The sequence below is a fragment of the Sciurus carolinensis genome, chromosome 9, assembly GCF_902686445.1.
Source record: "Sciurus carolinensis chromosome 9, mSciCar1.2, whole genome shotgun sequence".
NCBI classification, from domain to species: Eukaryota; Metazoa; Chordata; class Mammalia; order Rodentia; family Sciuridae; genus Sciurus; species Sciurus carolinensis.
In genome coordinates this window covers 138,544,888-138,562,275 of record NC_062221.1, presented here as the reverse complement: position 1 = coordinate 138,562,275, position 17,388 = coordinate 138,544,888, and the positions used below count along the sequence as shown (strand labels likewise).

General features: G+C 60.2%; 1 protein-coding gene across 5 annotated transcripts in view; it reads right to left on the bottom strand.

The window, feature by feature from the left end:
• Positions 1 to 17,388, bottom strand: part of Pde9a (phosphodiesterase 9A) — an 84,078-nt gene that overhangs the window by 50,915 nt on the left and 15,775 nt on the right. For all 5 annotated transcript variants that reach the window (XM_047563608.1, XM_047563607.1, XM_047563609.1 and 2 more), the window contains exons 2-3: positions 6,464 to 6,534; positions 4,799 to 4,876 (exon numbers count right to left, since the gene is read on the bottom strand). In XM_047563608.1, the coding sequence (XP_047419564.1) occupies positions 4,799 to 4,876; positions 6,464 to 6,534 (149 nt within the window). The remainder of the gene's footprint in view (positions 1 to 4,798; positions 4,877 to 6,463; positions 6,535 to 17,388) is intronic.

Genomic DNA, 17,388 nt, shown 5'->3' with positions numbered 1-17,388 from the left:
TGAAAGGGCTGGTGGCGGGTGGACGGCTGTGCCCTGGGAACAGCGGCCCACAGCACGGAGCAGACTGTGCAATCCTCGCCTGGCAAGCGAACTGTGGAGCCCGCACACCTAGATTAAACGCCAGACCACGGGACTGGCAGGGGTCGTCTGTCCACGTCATCCCCTTGCTGGTTCCTTCGTTCCCTGCTCTGCCGTGCCCACAGGAGTCGGTGCTGGGGACCCGGATGCTCCCCCCAGCACTGACCCTCCAGGTCAGGCACAGGCTGACGACGGGGTGCTACCAGGCGTGGTTCGGGGCTGCGAGCACCCGTCTTGGGGGTCAGGGGTACACGCACCATCCCTGAGTCTGAACACTTGCATCCCAGCCCCCGGACCACACTGAAGCCCTCGCCCCAGGTGACAGGAACGGGAGGTGGGGCCTCTGGGAGGTCATCGAGTGGGTGAAGTCACGGGGAAGGGGCCCCCTGGGTGGGATTCATGTCCTCATAAGTGGACAAAGGGACCAGAGGTCCCTCTCTCTGCCACGTGAGGACAAAAGAAGGCTGCTGTCCGTGAAGTAGGAAGAGGCCCTCCCTGAACCTGGTCACGCTGGGACCCCATCTTGGCTCCTGCCTACTGCCTGAGCTGCCCGTCTGGCCTGTGTCACAGTGACACTGCGTTCCAAGCACTTGTTATCGACTGCAGGGATCTATCGGGTCACTGTCACATGGAGAGTGTGAGCTTATTTCTGGAAGAGGACAGCACAGAAAACAAGGGTCATGGCCCCAAACCACAGCATGAGCAGCACCTGGCTCAACACCCGGGGCAGCGTGGGGAGCCTCAGCTTTCCATACCAGGAAGCATAAGTGCAGGCACGCTGGGGGACACGCCTCCGAGAGCTCGACCCCTCTCAGGGCGAGAGGCGAGTCCACACGGCAGTCTCCCAGCCTCAGAAGGCCTCTCCAAAGGCAGGGCTCCTTTCTCCGCAGGGACTGTGTGTGTCCTAAGTGTTGTCTGGGCTCCCAGGTCAGTAGAAATGGTTTGTAGAATCCACGTGGGTTTGAAGAGAGGCCCAAGTGGCAGGTGGAGCTTGAAGCCTGGGGAGGTCGGGGACCTCACCGACGGCCACATGGGACTAGCTAGGGGCCAGGGCCAGCCTTTGGACCAGGGCCCATGCTCTGAGCCCCTGGGTCAGTGTGCTCAGGCAGGAGGGAAGCTGCACCAGCGCTGGAGGACAGGAGCGGAGGGGTGGTGAGAGGCGAGGTGCCTCCTCTTCTCCCTGCCCTCCCTCCTCCTGTTCCTGTGCCTCTGGCTCCCTGCTGTAAGCGGCTCTTGGGATGGGCAGCAGTGGTCAGAGGGAGCCCGGGTCCTGGTAGTCACAGGTGGGGGCTTCCTCTGCCCCCCTCTGAGAGGCAGCAAAAGCTTTTCTCTCCTCCTTCTCCTTGGCCCCTAAAATCAGTGCTGGAGGGGGCAGGGGTAGCGATCAGGACCAGGAGAGAGAAGGGTCCGGGAGCCAAGGTGGGGTGGAGAACACCTTGATGGCACCTGAGTGGGGCAGGGACAGAACAGGAGAGCGGCATCTCAGGGCGGCAGATGCTGAAGACGCCCCACGGCCCTGATGAGGGGCAGGCTTGTTGAGACCCTCTGTGGCTGCAGTGACCTGGGGCTGGCCCAGAGCAGAGCCAGGTGCCCCTGGACGGCCATTCAACCTGCTTAAGCACCCAAGCAGCTCTGGTGCGCTGAGGGACAGGAGCCACGGGCCAGTCATGGGCCCAGGTGGATGTGGACATGGACACTGAGACTCCGGGCAGCTGTGGACCTCCCAGGCTCCCGGGCTGGGCTTCCTGCCACTCAGGATTAGTCTTGGTCCTGCTTCCCTAATCCTCTCAACTCTGAACAGCGGCACTGCTTTGAGCCAGCTGCAGCGCCTCTGGGACTAGAAGCTCTTGGTTCTGGGTCGATCTCACCCTCATCCCGCCTGTCCCCAGCAGCAGGGGAAGCCACTCCCTCGGTGGAGGATAAGCTTGCCTTGAGCTTCTGTTGTGTGTCTGACCGCCAGGCTTTGGTCCTCTGTTAAGACAGCTGGAGCTGGAAGCCCAAAGGCATTGACCCAGCAGTGGGACAGCCACCAGGTCACCCTGCAGGCGTGGGGCCGCTTCACCTGGCAGAGGGGTGCTGCTCACAGCGTGGCTGACCCAGAGCCAGCAGGAGCGCTGTGTTCCGCCAGCGTGCTGGCCGCTCTGCCCTTCCCTCTCCATGTGCCCTGCACACGCCCCGGGGTTTCTGCCCGCTGTGTAAGCGCCTGTTCTCCTTCCCAAGGGGCTAGAGCTGCGGTGACAGACATGGAGGGGGCAGGGTGCAGGAGGCCCCCGTGTGAGCCGGGCAGCACCGCTCAGTGTTCCTCCTCCTCCGGATGGCGTGGGCCCCTCCCAGGGGGGCCGCTCGGTTACTCGACTGGAATTAGGACGTGTCTTTCCATTTCCGTTGGTCATTTGGAATCCAGGGTTGCTTGGGAGTCAGCAACCAAGTGAGCCTCTCCAAGTGAGAGCAGGGGCCCATCAGCCTGGGTCCTGCAGCAGGCCTGTGGCTGCCGGGTTATGCCACACGCTGGTCCGAATGCTCCCTGGTTGTACCAAACATCCCGCCACAGGAGAGGTGGGCTCTGGACAGGCAGAGGGGCAGGAGCACAGAGGGAGCACAGGGTGGGGAAGCGTGTGGGTGTACACAGAGGGGAGGGACCCACTGGTCAGGTCAGTGGACTTGGGGAGAAGGACATGAAAGAGGACTGGGGCCAGACGTCCCCGATGCAGGGTCTGGACAATGTACTGCAGGCCCCTGAGGACTCTGTGCTGGGAGCAAGCCCCGTACTGGGTTCGGGGCTGATTTTTCTGGAAGGCAGGACTGGAGTGGGGGTCCCTGAGGGGGAACAGGAGGCACAAGTGCCCTCCGTGGGGCACGTGGTCTGAGCTAGGAGTTGGCCGTGCGCTCTGAAGGGAGGGCAGCCTTGAGGGGAGGCGAGCTCTGATGGCAGGACCAGAAGGTCACATCTAGGGGTGGAAGTGGGGGCAGAGAAGGAGCCATGGAGCATTCAACCGGAGCAGACAGGGCAGTGGGGGACCCCTGACAGGGACGGAGATCCGCCAGGAGCCCTGGGAACCTGAGAAGAGTCCATGAAAAACCCATCCGAGAACCCGCAGTGGAAAGAATCCGGGAGGGCGGACACCAGTCACCTGCAGCAGATTCTCCACCCGGAGGTGGTTCCTCTGCCTGAGGCTGCGGCGACCAGGTGACCACATGCAAGTGACACAGGGTCCTCACGCTGCAGTATCCCTCTCTGTCTCCGTCTCCACATCAGAGGGCGTTCATTCCCACACCCCGTGAGCAGAGTGCATGTTCAGACACGTAGGTTCTGGAGGGCTGCTTTCTGGTGCGTCTGATGCTCTTTCTTGTCCAGGAGGCCCCAGGGCCCGAGTGGCAGGGGGCCCGCGGTGCAGTCCCCCTCCTCTGCAGACGCCTGCTTGCTCAGTGTGGGAGGAAGGACACAGCTGTGCTCAGTCAGCTTGCGCTGCGAGACCCCGCCACTGAGGTGACTTCAGGCCTGGGTGTCGGGGGTCGGACTGCCCAGCGCCTCCCCTTGGAGGACACCTGACTCAGGTGGGGCTGGAGCTGAGGGGCATGTGCTGGGGCTGCGCTCTTCAGGGAGTCCATTAGCAGGGTGCCCCAGGGGAGTCCGGGAGCTGAGAGAGTGAGAGGAGCGGCTGGAGACTGGCCTCCCGACAGGAGAGCGGATGGGCAGCGCTGGACAGAGAGGGGGCTTGGCTGAGGCCTCGAGGTGACAGGGACACTGCTGGCCATGTCCACTGGGAACTAGACGGCCTGGACAGTGCCAGCTACATCACCCCAGGAGCTAGCTGACAGGACCACAGCCTTCTGAGGACAGGAGGAAGGAGGAAATTTGTCAGAGGCTGGACGCTCAGGTCCTCAGGCCTGTGGGGCCCAGTGTAGGACTCGGCCCAGCCCATCGCTGGAGTCCAAATATCTCCACGCTGTCGTTGCACGCGAGGGCCGCCTGGTGTGCTTCCTGCGTGGGCTCAGAGCTGCCACGGGACAACTGGGCAGACATTGGTGACCAGACCAACAGGCCCCATAACCTTCACCGAGTCCCTTGGGGGGCTGGTCAGTGAGGAGCAGGGGACCCAGAGTGGGGTCCTGAGGGGCAGCCTGCACCGCAGGACTCATCAATCACCTCACCCCTCAAGACAGCAGGACTTAAATTTTGCCTTGTTCAGTGGCAAATGAGCTGCAGATGACGGGGACTTTCCAGGCCGCCTGCAAAGGGGCCTGTCACTGGCTGGAGGGTCCCTGCTGCGGGCCCTCCCTGGGCCCCGTTGTACAGGCTTTCACAGAGGCGCGGTGGCCAACTCTTCCCACTTTCTAGGCCTGGGTTCCTGCTCCTCTCATGCCTCAGAAGTCTCCCGCTTCCCTGCACAGAATGTTCCAGCATCGCCCCAGGTGGGTCAGCCCTCAGCGTCCCAGAGGACGCTCCCAGCCTCTCCCGAGGTTAGTGCAGGGATCCCAGGGCCTGGCGCGGCCCCTGTGCCCCGCCACGCGCCTCGGTTTCTCCGTCTGCGTACCACCTCCTCACAGGCTCCGTGAGGACGGGTCACGGGTTTGACTCGTGCAAGGGAACAAGAGCATCCCTCCCCGCCCCGCTCTCGGCCTGCACAGATCCAGAACTCCCTGCGGCAGGAGGGAGGACGGCAGATGCCGCCCTGGGGCAGATGTTGGCGCGTGCTGCCCGCAGCCCTGCCGCCCTTACCGTTCTGAATTGGCCGGCATGGTGGGGTCGATGGAGACCATGGCGTCGTCCGTGGTCAGGAGGGAGATGGTCGTGTTCCTGAAAGACACCCGCGTCAGCGCCCCCCAGAGTGCGCCTGCAAGCAGCCCCCACGCAGCCCCCACGGTCAGTGCAGGAGAACCAGGGCACAAGCTGGGGGGCTCTGGGGTGGCAGGCGGTCCTCGTCGCGCTGACCCACCCCAGGTGAAACCACGTGGCTGAGTGCAACCGGAGGCCGGGGAGGCCTGAGTCATTTAGAAGGGAACTGGAGCCAGTCTGGCTTACTGAGCTGGGAGGCTGCAAAAACACTGGTAAGAGAAGTGGACGTGCGGAACCCTGCGAGAGCTGGTGGCTCGCCTCCCTACTTCTGGGTCCTTGGAGACTGCACAGACCTCTCCTACCCAAGTTAATGGTTAAGGTGACTCTTCCTCCAGCCTCTCATCTTTGGGGCCTCTTCTAAGCTGTGCTGCCTTCACCAATTTGCTTAGGCTCTCTGATCTCCAGTTGTGAATTTTTAAAACCCAGGCAATGGAGGTGACACATGAATGTCAGATTTGTTATCAGTAATGATGTGCACACATTTCTTAGTGCAGGGCTTAGTACACTGTGCCCAGAGATGCCCCAAACTGTGTGCTGTTCTCGTGGCCATGAACTGCCATCTGCTGCTTCATCTGCCGAGTCTTCACCCCCCACCTGTTGGGGAGAGCTTCCACTGCACTTCTGACCGCGGGCCTTCTTTGACCCTCATCCTAACTGCTGAGTCACTCTGCCAGCACCAGTCCTGATGGCGCTTTATCATCAGGAAGGGACACCAGCCGAGGGTCCCTCACTGAAATGCGGGACACCAGGGTGTTTCCAACCTTGGGCTTGGGGGTTTCTGATGCTTGCATATACCTCGGGGAGAGGACCGAGTCTAAACGCGGACTTCGTGTTTCCTCACACACAGCCTGAAATACAGCGCTGTGGAATTTCTGTGCACCCGTGTGTTACCGTGACACTCACACTGGCAGGCAAAATGCCTAGGCCTTGGAGCATTTCGAATTTTGGATTTTGGGATTAAAGATGCTCAACCCATAATCAGAAAACTCACTTGCTTGTATAAACTTGATTTAGGAAGACAACTCCTGTGCGATCCAAGTTCCCCCATGTGGTGCGGACGCGTCAGAGGAGTGAGCAGAGCCACCGAGCGCCCTTCTGAGCGCGTTCTGAATTCAGACTTTCCTGCAACTGTCAATTTAAAAACGACAGACCTGCTTTTTCTTTTGAATCGACAGCGGCAGGAAAGTCTGGATTCTACGCAGGGATGTGGGCAGTGGGAGCAGGAGCAGGAAGGAGGAGGGTCTCTGGTTCTCTCGCACGGATGCACGTTTCCTCCTCAACAGGAGTCTCTGCTGAGAGACCCCTGGGTGGGAGGGCCGCGGGCACGGCGAGGGCTGGCAACGAACCCACGCATGACCTTCCTCGCACAGCAGGCGAACAAGTGCGAGGAGGACCCAGCTCGGCAGAGGCACTTCTGCTTCCTCCGCCCCTTGGCTTCCCCTCCGCCGTGCTGCCTGGCCTCCTTGGGGCGGGCGGCTGACCGACTGGGCAGAGCTGCTGAGCAGATGCGGCACCTCGGCCTCGCCCGTCCCGCCCCTGGGCACTCACCGCGGCAGCCCAGTGGCGATGCAGAACAGGTCCATGATGTCGCTGGAGTTGCAGTACTTGCTGAACACCACCTACAAAACAGAAGAGCCACGGCTGAGGCTGGCAGAGGGGCCCCGGTTCCCATGGCGACGTCAGATTCCACGTGCCTCCTCTCTGTTCCGACCCCAGGCTTATTTTAAGAAGGGGCACCGTGAGAGTGGGCTCCGGGAGTCACACGCCCGCCTTCATTCGGCTGGTTTACACAGGTTGTGAGAACCCTCATTCTCCTGTTCGGGGAAAGGGCTGTGAGCGATGAGGGATGCTGCCTGCTGCCTGCTGCCTGCTGCCAGGACCTCGCGACGCCTGGCGCAGGATCCCAACGCGCGGGGCTTCGAGCTCCACCGCCCAGCCCGTCTCCATTTTCTCATGGGCCCATGACATTAAAACAGCAAATCTAAGCTCATGAACTTTAAAAAGATTGCCTTTTCAGACTTGGGGAATCGAGGGACCGAGACTGAATGACTAAGTCAAAGAGGGGGGGTCAGAATCTCAGCAGAGCAGCTGGGAGTAGTTGGTGTCGAATGTGAACTGCGGGTAGGGTCGCAGCACACCCCCCTGTGACCAGGGGGCCCGCGAGGGGACAAGACCAGGCTACATCAGCATCTCTGTGCGATGGTCCACGCTGAGGCTTGGTCTGGGGCAGCCCTCCTGGGGAGGGAGGGTCTCAGGGACAGCAGTGCCCTCCCTTGTCCATGCTATCACCTTCCACGGTCACCTGTGGTCAACCAGGGTCTACAAATAGTAAAGGGAAAATTCCAAATAAACAATTTGCAAGTGTTTGGCTGCATGCTTTTCTGAGAAGCGCGATGAAACCTCACATCCTCGCGCTCCATCCTGCAACAGGCGTCATCCCTCCGACCCGGGGATCCGCTGCCTGTCAGTCACCTGGCTGTCTTGCTTATTGGGTTGACTGGAGGCATCACAGTGTTTGTGTGCTAGTGACCCCGTTTTACTTGATGCAGTCATTGCTCTATTTTATTCTTGTTGCTGATCTCTGTGCCTAATTTATAAATTAAACTTTATCATAGTTATATATATGTGTACAGAAAAAGAGTACCCACAGGTGATCCATCCAGGTAACCCAGCAGCTTTGGGCATCCCTGGGGTGTTGGAGCGACTCCCCAGGGACCAGGGTCTGCACGGGGCAGTACGCCCAGGCTCCCTTCCTCGTGACAGCGGCAGTCCTTCGACATGCTTCCTGGCTGCCCCGGACCTGCCCATTTGCTAACAGCATGAGCCCCTGGCAGGGGCCAGGACCAAGCCCGAGGAGGTGGTTATTTTTTGGTGCTGGTCACATTTTTTTTAAAGCTAAGATTAGTTTGCTCTTCCTTTTCTTGGAGACAGAGATACAGAAAGCAGACTTCCCTCCCTCCACAGGCGTCCTGTGACCAGTGCCACTTCCTGAGTGCCACTGTTCCAGCAGCAACGAGGTAGAGCTGAGGGGCTAGGTGGGCCCAGGAACCCGCCCTGTGGCTTTCCAGGCCTCTGGGTCAGGAGCCCACTCAGGGTGTGGTCTAGCCCAGAGGGTTGACCCTGCAAGAGGTGGGGGCAGGTGCTGGGGGCACGGTGTCCAGCTCCGTGGCCAGTCAGTGGTCCTTTCTCCAAGGACCGCTGCACGTTTCCTCTTGTGCACAAAGGCAGCCGGGTGGCCTGCCCCGGCCGCTCAGAGCCCACAGGGCTGATCCTGAAGTTACATTCTCTCCAGTCACGGTAAATAAAACCTACTGAAACCGCGGGCCTCAGGAGGCTGGAGGGAGGCCCATGGGCCAGCAGCACCTGGAAAGGCGAGGGGGACGGCTGGCGGCACCCGGGTCTCTGCGGCTGGGACTCTCCCCGACTGCCCGGGAGGGAGTGTCCCGCCAGGGCACCCAGAGCAGGGCCGGGACCCTGACCCTGCTGTTCGTCTTGGCCCTGGGTGAGCTATTCCATACAAGGGTTCCAGAGAAGGGCAGAGGTCACCTGCCAGTGGCTCAGCTCTGCTCCAACCCTTGCCTGAGGCTCAGCTACCAGCGGAGGCCGGAGGCCGGAAGTTTGTGTCTTCAGAGTGGAAGCTCGGGCAGAAGAGGGCGCAGCAGGCTCCTCAGGCCTCTGGCGCCTTGAGGCTCTCGTTAGCTGGTAAACAGTGTCCTGTGACCGCTCGTTGGCTGGTAAACAGTGTCCTGTGATGCTCACAACGCCTGGCGAGTGAATCCCAGGGGGCGGAGTGAGCGGACGGGGAGTTTCCACCTAACGCTGATTTTCTGCCCCACGAGGAGGCGCTTTCTCCCTCTCCAGTCATCCGTACCCTGGACTAGGTGGTAGGTTTTTTGCAAACTGAAATGAGACTTTTCTAAAGGACCCCTGATGTTTACCATTGGCTCCTCTCAACCCTGTACAGAAACTTTTATTAAAAGTCTTTCCTTTCCGTGACAACAGAGTTATCTGCCAAGGTTCTAGAAGAATCGACCTCCCTTCCACCAGGAGTAACCAGGAGCCTCGTGCAGCTGTGACCATGCCTGAGGGTCATGGTCAGGGACCAGGTCCATTTGTCCAGGGTGTGCAGGTGCTGGGGGGACGACACAGGGGTGACCTGGTCCTCAGGTCCCCGATGTCCAGGAGGGAACAAAGGCCCTACCTTTTGGCAGGCCAGGAGCTGGGGAATAATTTGGAGACCCTGAGGCGTGAGGAGCCACCCAAGTTCATGAGACTGTGGTGAGATCTGAAGGGGGAGGCCTTACTCTTCCGTGCGTGGCCTCCCAGCAAAGCGGACTCAGGGAGGCCTCTGCAGCTCTGGCGCTGCTGCCCCCGGCCTCGCCCGCCCAGCCCCCAGGTACTGAGGACGCCCTCTCAGAGACTCTGACAAAAGGCGGGAGGTTGCAAGGAGATTTGGAATAAGCCGGAAAGATCTCGCTGGAGGCTCCAGGGGAGAAGGCGCCTCGCCAGCTGGCAAGTCCTCCCTCCTCTGCTCTTTGGAACAGATCTGACATCTCACCGTGTCTCTTCTGCTGCTGTGAACTAGCCTCCAGCAGGGCCGAAACAAGAGACCCGGCAGGAAACTGCCCGTGACCCCAAGGGGGGCTGTGTCAGGGAGGGACCCAGCCGCGGCCAGCCGTCACCCACGGGACCCGTCCCCAGGGACTCGTCAGGAGGCACGGGGCTGCGTGGCCACAGGCTGAACAGCTCTGCAAACCCGTCCTTCGTCCAGAAACAGCAGACACACACACACACACAGCTGATGAGCTGGGCTGCAAGCAGGAGGCACCAGGATTCGGGCGCTGCTCCAGCGTGGGGCGACTCAGAACGGGAGGGACGAGTGAGCACGGCCGGTCACCACCCGACCCTCCCCGTGGTCTGACTGGCATGCTGTGAGGCAAAAACGAGACGGGAGAAACACATGAGAGTACAGAGCCCTGCTCTTGGCCGGATGCTGATCCCGCTCCGTGTTCAGCCGAGCCCTGCGTGTATCAGGGGAACCGCTGTGTCGGGAACCTTGGGACGCCCACAAGAGGAAGCTGGTACTCGCTGGGCACCAACCACAGCCAAGTGCCACGTGAAACTGGTGACGCAGGAAACTGAGGCACAGAGAGATGCACGAGTTCCCCAGGCCCAGCCAGCGAGAGGCGGGTGAGGATGGCTTCCCAGGCCGGGGCCAGAGCTGGTGCCCCCCCGGCAGGTGTCTGCTAACTCCCAGGGGCTGCCTGAGAATTGCTCTTTGCTCAGTCCGCTTCCCTTGGAACCGTGTTGGAGTGGTGGATTTGGGGTTGAAGTGCTGCCTTACCATCACCCCTTCATCAGCTGTCTCGGGCACCCTGTGGGCAAGACCGCAACACAGGAGCCTGGTAACCATTCTGTAAGTACGCTGCGGCGTCAGCATCACCTGCCTCTGGGCCAGCGGGGGCAGGAATGAAGGAGGCGTTTGAGAGAATTACTCAGCCAGGCAGAGTGGCGCACACTGGTGATCCCAGCTACTCAGGAGGCTGAGACAGGAGGATGGCAAGTTCAAGGCCAGCCTCAGCAACTTAGAGTCTATCTCAAAGTAAAAAATTTTAAAAGGGCTGGAGATGCAGTGTGGGGGCAGAGCAAGTACTGGGCTCAGTCCCCAGCACTACAGGGAAAAGTGACTCAAATCCCAACAGATTGAATGCAAAATTCAACTTCCTGCACATTGATGGCCCAGGTGGCTCTGAAGTGCTCCATGCTGGTGTGAGGCTCTCACGGTCCCTAGCCGCCAAATGCCTGGCAGGGATCTTTGACCACACTCTCTCCAGCACGTGACTATTTTAGCAGGAAGCCATGTTACAAGCTGCAGGATCTCCTGTGGTGGGAAGAAATGGCGTGTAACTCGGCTCCTCTGTTCCCACTGCTTCTCCAAGGAGTTGCCCTTGACCTTGGGAAGGCAAGAGAGGCCCCCAAGGGCATGCTCACAGCAAGGGTCCTATGTCAATCAGTCCAGGGCAGGAAGAGCGGCTGTGGCTGAGCACACCTGGACACTCTGGGCCAACTCAGGGCTTCTTGGGTGTGCAGGGTTCTGGTGGACCAGGAAGGCAAAGGGGGACCCAGGACTGTACCTCTGCCCAGTCACCAAGCTGGCTGTCATGGCATGGCCATCAGGTTGGCTGTGGGACTTTTTTGACAAACATCCCTGAGTTTCTCTTTCCAAGTGGAGACTTAGGGCAAGACCCTGGGACTGCAGTGACCAGCCTGCACCCACCATGGCACACGGAATCTCCACCAACTGGCTGTCCAGCCTGCTCCCTAGAGCCCCGGACAGGCTGCCATGGTTCCTGGAGACCCTGCCCTGCCCGCATGACCTAAGACTATCCAGCTGGTGCCCAATCCCACTTTCCCACGAGAACTTGAGAGTGGGAGCTGGTGGCAACAGGCAGCAAGCTCGGCGACATAGGACCTCCTCGACAGGATGCTCACAGGGGCCACCCCAGAGAAGAGGAAGGAGGAGCAGCCCCCGGGGAGGGGCAGGGTGGGAGCCGAGTGCACAGAGTGGGGGGGAGGCTGCGGAGGAGGGGAGGCGGGCTGCTGGCCATCCAGGGAGCCTGATCATCCACACCCGGCGCCCACTGGCCCCCACATGAGCTCACACCGCCTGGAACCGGCAGAGGAACGATGCTTCTTGCAGTTTGGAGTGTCTCAAGGAGAACGTTTGGAGCAGGGCCGGGACTGGGGGAGCAGAGGTGGGCGTGGCCTCACACCTGCAGGGCGCCTCCGAGCTGGAGACCAGGAAGGAGGAACACGAGTTTCTGAACCGGCTTTGATTCTGAGTCCAGAGGCCTCTTCTGGGGTCTCTTCTGCTGACGGAACACGGAGTGTTTGGGGCTCCTTTCTTCTCTGCACACCCCATTCGAAGACCGAGCAAGGGGAGGCAGAAGGGCCTCTCGGGTCCCGCTCCAAGGCCCACTTGGTGCGTCCGCAGTCTGCCAGGCAGAAGCCCGACGGCCAGGTTCCCCTCCCTCCGTTCAGCAGGGGGAGGAGGACCCTGGCTGCACTCCAGCTCCGGGTGCGCGACGGTCATTGTAAAGCCGGAGTACAGAACAAAGGGTTCCCGAGCTCCTCTGAAGGGCTTCTCGCCAGTCCCCCACCCTGTAAATGCGCTGTGACTTCAGTACGCAATGCAGCAAGGATTTGGAAGGGCGCCGTGAGGGCAGAGGAGACAGGAGGTGCTGGGTGGTTCTGGAGAGCAAGCCAGGCGGGATGGCATGCCCTGAATGGCAAACGGGACAGATGTTTGCCAATGCCGTGCCGATGAGAGCCCGGGTGCCAGGCAGCCCACCTGCACCAACAGCCCTGGGGTCCACACCCCTGCCAGGGCTGAACCTCCTGATTCGCGTCTCTCAGGTCACAGGTCACCAGGCCCTCCCGGCTCACCTCTGGTTTTAGGGTGCAGTATGAAGCCTGAGCTGCCTTTGTTTTGGGGCTTGGAGGGGACCAGCCCAGCAAGGTTCATTCCTGGGCCACAGTCCTTCAGCCCAGGAGCAGAACCATCAGGTGGGGCTAGCAGGACAGCGACAGGCCCTGGTTTGAGGCACACACATCAGGGTCCGGCCCTGCACTCGGGAGAGGGGGCTGGTGCACAGCACCTTCTACCTTTCCCCACACCTCGTCAGCATCCACCCAGGGGTCAGCACCCGCTGGGCTTGTGTGGCCCCTGCCGCGCGGTCCTGACAGCAACATCTGTCTAGACATGGAGGCTGGCGTTGCTCTGGGGAGATGCTGACTGCACACTAGGTGTGCTGCTCCATTCGCCCGAGCTGGGTTATGAAACCCCAAGGTGTGCGTGTAAGGATGCCTGCCCCTCGTGCACACTACGTAAAATTCGCAGAGCATTCACACACCTGCAAAGGTTTTAAAAACGTTTCATGGAGAGCTGGTTTTAATTTCCATCACTGGCTTTCCTTTGCTTCTTGCTTTTCCTTTCTCGAGGTGGCTGACCAAGGAGCCTTGGAGGAGGTCTGCATGCTCACCTGCTTCCCAGGAAGGGCAGCTCACAGGTGGGCATCCAGGCTGGGTGTGGGGGCAGGCAGGACTCAAGAGGAAGCCTGGCACGGTGCCCCTGGATGTGGGTGTGAGATAAAAAACGACTTGGATTGTCTCTGCCCTGGTCAACCTAGACATTGTGGCTTCTATTTAATGCAAATATGCTTGGCAATGGCTGCCAGGAGATTGTTCTTCTTGAGGCAATTAGGAGCCTGGGCAGAAGGGCTGGTAATCACAGGGCAGATGGAGGCAGCCCAGCCCTGGCCCCTCCACGCTCTGTGCTGAGCACCTTCCGCCCTGGCTGGCAGCCTAGACCCCATCCATCTTCCTAGTTCTCCTGGAGACACCTCCCTGCAGCTCCCGCAGGAATTTCTCGACGGGTCTGTCAGATTCTGGTTTGGATTGGCAGGAAGTCAATAGTGATCGGGAACCGTGGGTTTCCTACACAGGCGTTTATGGGCAGACATGACCATCACATGGCATTTAAGGCTGGGTTCAGCCTGGCAGGTTGGAGGATGGGAGCATCCAACCCAGCCCCAGCACCAGAGGTGCCACTGTGGGGCAGGACGGCCAGGAAGGCTCCCTGCAGGGCGCACGTGGTCACCAAGGAGATGCTCCCGCAAGGCCGGTGAACCAGGACAGTTTCCTTTCCACGTCCCTGAAAACACGTGTCGCCTCTCAGATCATTAGAAGCATACCTCTGTCAGCCAGTCACGCTTTGGGGTGGGCTGTGGTGAACACACAGTCACGTGCACGGTCCCACTGTTACTGCGACCCCAACTGTGCAATTGTTCATTCAACTGCCTTAGCAACAATTTTCATGGAACTTCTTTGAACTTGGAGTAACAAATCTCCAGCAAAATTTCCTCATTACAATTCTTCTGCAGTCTTTCCTCCAAGGGATTTTAAATGGCCAGTGTTGCAGACGAGAGCCAGGGCGTGTGGTACCCGATGCCAAGCCCTGCTGGGTGGAGGGAAGAAAGGCTCTCTCCTCAAAGCTCTGCCCGAGGCGGGAAAGGAGTGGCCCAGCCACCTTCGCTGTCCGCCCTCCAGCTAGATTCCAAGTGGCCATCGATCTCAACCCCTTGAGAATCTCAGGTTTGATCATGCTTGTATTAACTAAGAACCTTGATGGTGCTGGTTAATTATAAACGTCAAGTTGGCACTACAAGTTTTCCAGCCAAACAAAATAAAGGTACTGATTCCAAAACAGCCACACAGCCTCTGAGAAATTGAAGGCAAATACTGGGGACTGGTCATGGGCAGCCTCAAACTAGAAATGGCCTGGTGCCCTACTGCGAGGAACGTTAGGCCAACTGCCACCTCCACGCAGCAGAACAGTACCCAGCAAGGAAAGGGGGCCGTTGACGCACGGGAAAGTGAATGGGTCTGGAGAGAAGCACACTGAGTGAACCGAGCCAGTCCCCGAGGGCCATGCTGCAAACCCCGCGGGCACGACACGCTGAAAAGGCCAGAATACGGAGAGGAACATCCTCCAGGAGTCGGGCTGGCGTGGGTGGGAGAGGGACCCTGCCGGGATGGATGGTCTCGTGAGCAAGCAGGTGAGCAGAAGGACCTGCACAGGTGCGGCAGGTGAGGAACCAGGGAAGGGCAAGGGCTCTGGATCTGCAGGCCAGGTCCAGGGTGCACCTCTTCCCCGGGCAGCTCAGCAAGGGCTGCCACAGTGCCCAGGAGTCTGTCTGGATGAGAGGTGGCACGGATGCCCGGAGGAGAAGAGGACACTGGGAATGGGCCTCCACACAGCCCCAGCAGGGTGCTGGCAGCGCGGGTGCCCTGGGACCCCGAGTCCCTCCTGCAGAATGGCTCTCGGGGAGTCGCGCGCAGCAGCAGCAGGAGGAGGGCTCCCTAAGTGCCAGGTGTTGGCTGGTGCACCTCTGCATCCATCACCTAGTTCCCATCACAAGCGGGTCCTGCCCAGGGTCCTGCCCTGGCCACTGCCCCGTCGCACGACCCATGGTTTACCACAGGGAAGTGGCGGGGAGCTGTGTCTTCATGCACCAGGTGACCATGAGGATTTAGACGCCTCCAGGGAGCACTGAGGGGGCTTCGGGGTCGTGACCTAAGACCGTTCGGTGCTACTGGGAGCTGCTCCAACGTGAGGCTGAGTGACAGCCAGGGCCCAGCACTGTCAGAGCAGGCCACACACACACACACACGTGCACGCGCACACGCACACACACACGCGCACCTGCAGGAAGCACCCGCGAGCCAGGCCCCGCCGGGGGTGGGGTAACGGATTGTATTTTCTTCCTGATGTCGGTCTGCATTTTTCAGATTTCCTCTGATGAATATGTAGGACTTTTCTAACCAAGGAAAAAGTGACCTAGCCCGGAAGCCGCGGGCCGGCAGGACACAGAACCAGCCTCTGAAATGCGCGGCTGCATTTGCACAAGATCCTCCCGAGGAAAGGAAAGGTCTTCACGGTTTTTATTGGGAAAGAATACTCTTCAGCATTAAGCCAAGCACAGAAGATAATTAAACGACAGGACGGAAATGAGAATTTAAGTAGTGCAGAGCTGGGGGTGTGGGGGACCTGGCCTGTGGAGGGAGGTGCCGGCAAAATCAGAGAGGCAGGAAGGCGCAGATGCCCGCGGAGGAGCCAGAGCCCAGCAGAGAACGAGGCCAGCCGGGCTCCTGGGAAGGGGAGGAGAAAGTTCTGAGGTTGTGGCTGGTCGGGAGTGCAGGCAGAGCAGTCTCACAAAGACCAAGGGCTCGAGGGACCCACACGCCTGGTGACCACGAGGGCATATGCAGATGGAGGGGAGAGAGAAGTTGCTCCTTCCTCAGTCGCATGGTTCCTGTGGCTAGGCCTCGCTGCCAAGGGTCAGGGCTGCGCAGAATCCTCCATTCCTAAAGCTGCAGGCGTCTTGAGGGCCTGAGACCTCCACACATCCCTGGAACTAGAAAGGTGTGGTGCCCGAGGCTCCGAGAGGTTGCAGAGAGCCCAGGCAGGAGACCCACTCTGTCCAGTCCAGTGGGAGGATGAGGCCTGCTCCAGGTGGTCAGGGGCCTCCTGCTGGTGCTGCCAGACGCTCCTCTGACACCGCCCGCAGGGTGGATGGCCCAAGTGTCACTCCTTAGTCTTAGTTCAGGTCCACTGGGCACCCCGATGCTGCCTCACTCCATCCGGAGACCTGAGTGTCCTACTGCCCAGTGAGTCAGGGGCCACACTGCCAGGCATTCAAGCCTGTCTGCACCTGCACAACAATCCAGGGGACATTCCTCATACAGTGGCCGGCTGCTCCAACTGAGCAGACCCAGGCTGACCAGATCCACATTCTGGCTATCCCACACCTCCAGGACGGCCCTGGTCAGCCACTGGAGCTGTGCACTGCTCTAGGGACATGGAGGGCAGAGGAGCCAATAAAGAGGAATCAGGATGTGAGCTCAGCTGCAGCCCCTCCTCTCACCAGCTCGACCCAGGGGAGATTTCTTAACCTCTGAGGCTCTGATTCTTCAGCTGTGGAGTGGGGTCATCCCACCTGGCCTACAGGAGTGCAGGGAGGAGCCGCCCTGGCAGGTGGCAGACCTGGTACATGGAAGTGCTCAGCTGAGTGGCAGCAAACTTGTGGGTCCCCTTCCTCCTGCTTGCTCCGCCGAGGCCACTTCACCAGCGAGGACATGAGGAGGCCCAGCCTGGGCAGGTTGACTCTGCAGGGTTTCCCCTTCCGTGTGGGCCAGGAGGCAACCTCAGCTGGGAATGCTGCGGGAAAGGCTCTGACTGCCCCAGCTGGCCTCCAGGGCCTCCTGTCCATAGGGTCAGCCACTCAGGGTTAGCCCAAGCCCAAAGCCTCACTGGGTAAAGGAGTCATGTGACCTCAACTGGTTACTGTGCGTCTCTTCTTCCTTAGACAGGGCCGGGGCCTTGGGGAGCGAGGTCCTGCTGCAGGACCAGGTCAGCTCCTCCGCACCCCTACATGCCGGGCCTGTCCCTCAGTGGTGAGCAGGGAGTGCTGGTGCTGGAGTACCCACCTGGTGAGGGTGGGTTTTGCAGTCTGTGGTTTATGCCCTGTAAGAACCACGCCAACCCTGCCCTTGCCACCTCTGCCACCAACCAATGGGGACTGACTCACCATCAGGCCAGAACCAAAGCCATGTGTCTCGGAAGCCCTGGGTCCTCATAAGGACCTCAGCAGCTCAGCGTCATCCCAACAGGTAAGGACACAGGGGAGACTGAAGGGCCCAGCCTGGCCTGGGCCCTGGATCCTGATGCAAACCCGGACTCCCCCGGCCCTGAGCCCAAGGCGTCGGGATGCTGATGCAAACCCGGACTCCCCCGGCCCTGAGCCCAAGGCGTTGGGATGCTGATGCAAACCCGGACTCCCCCGGCCCTGAGCCCAAGGCGTCGGGATCCTGATGCAAACCCGGACTCCCCCGGCCCTGAGCCCAAGGCGTCG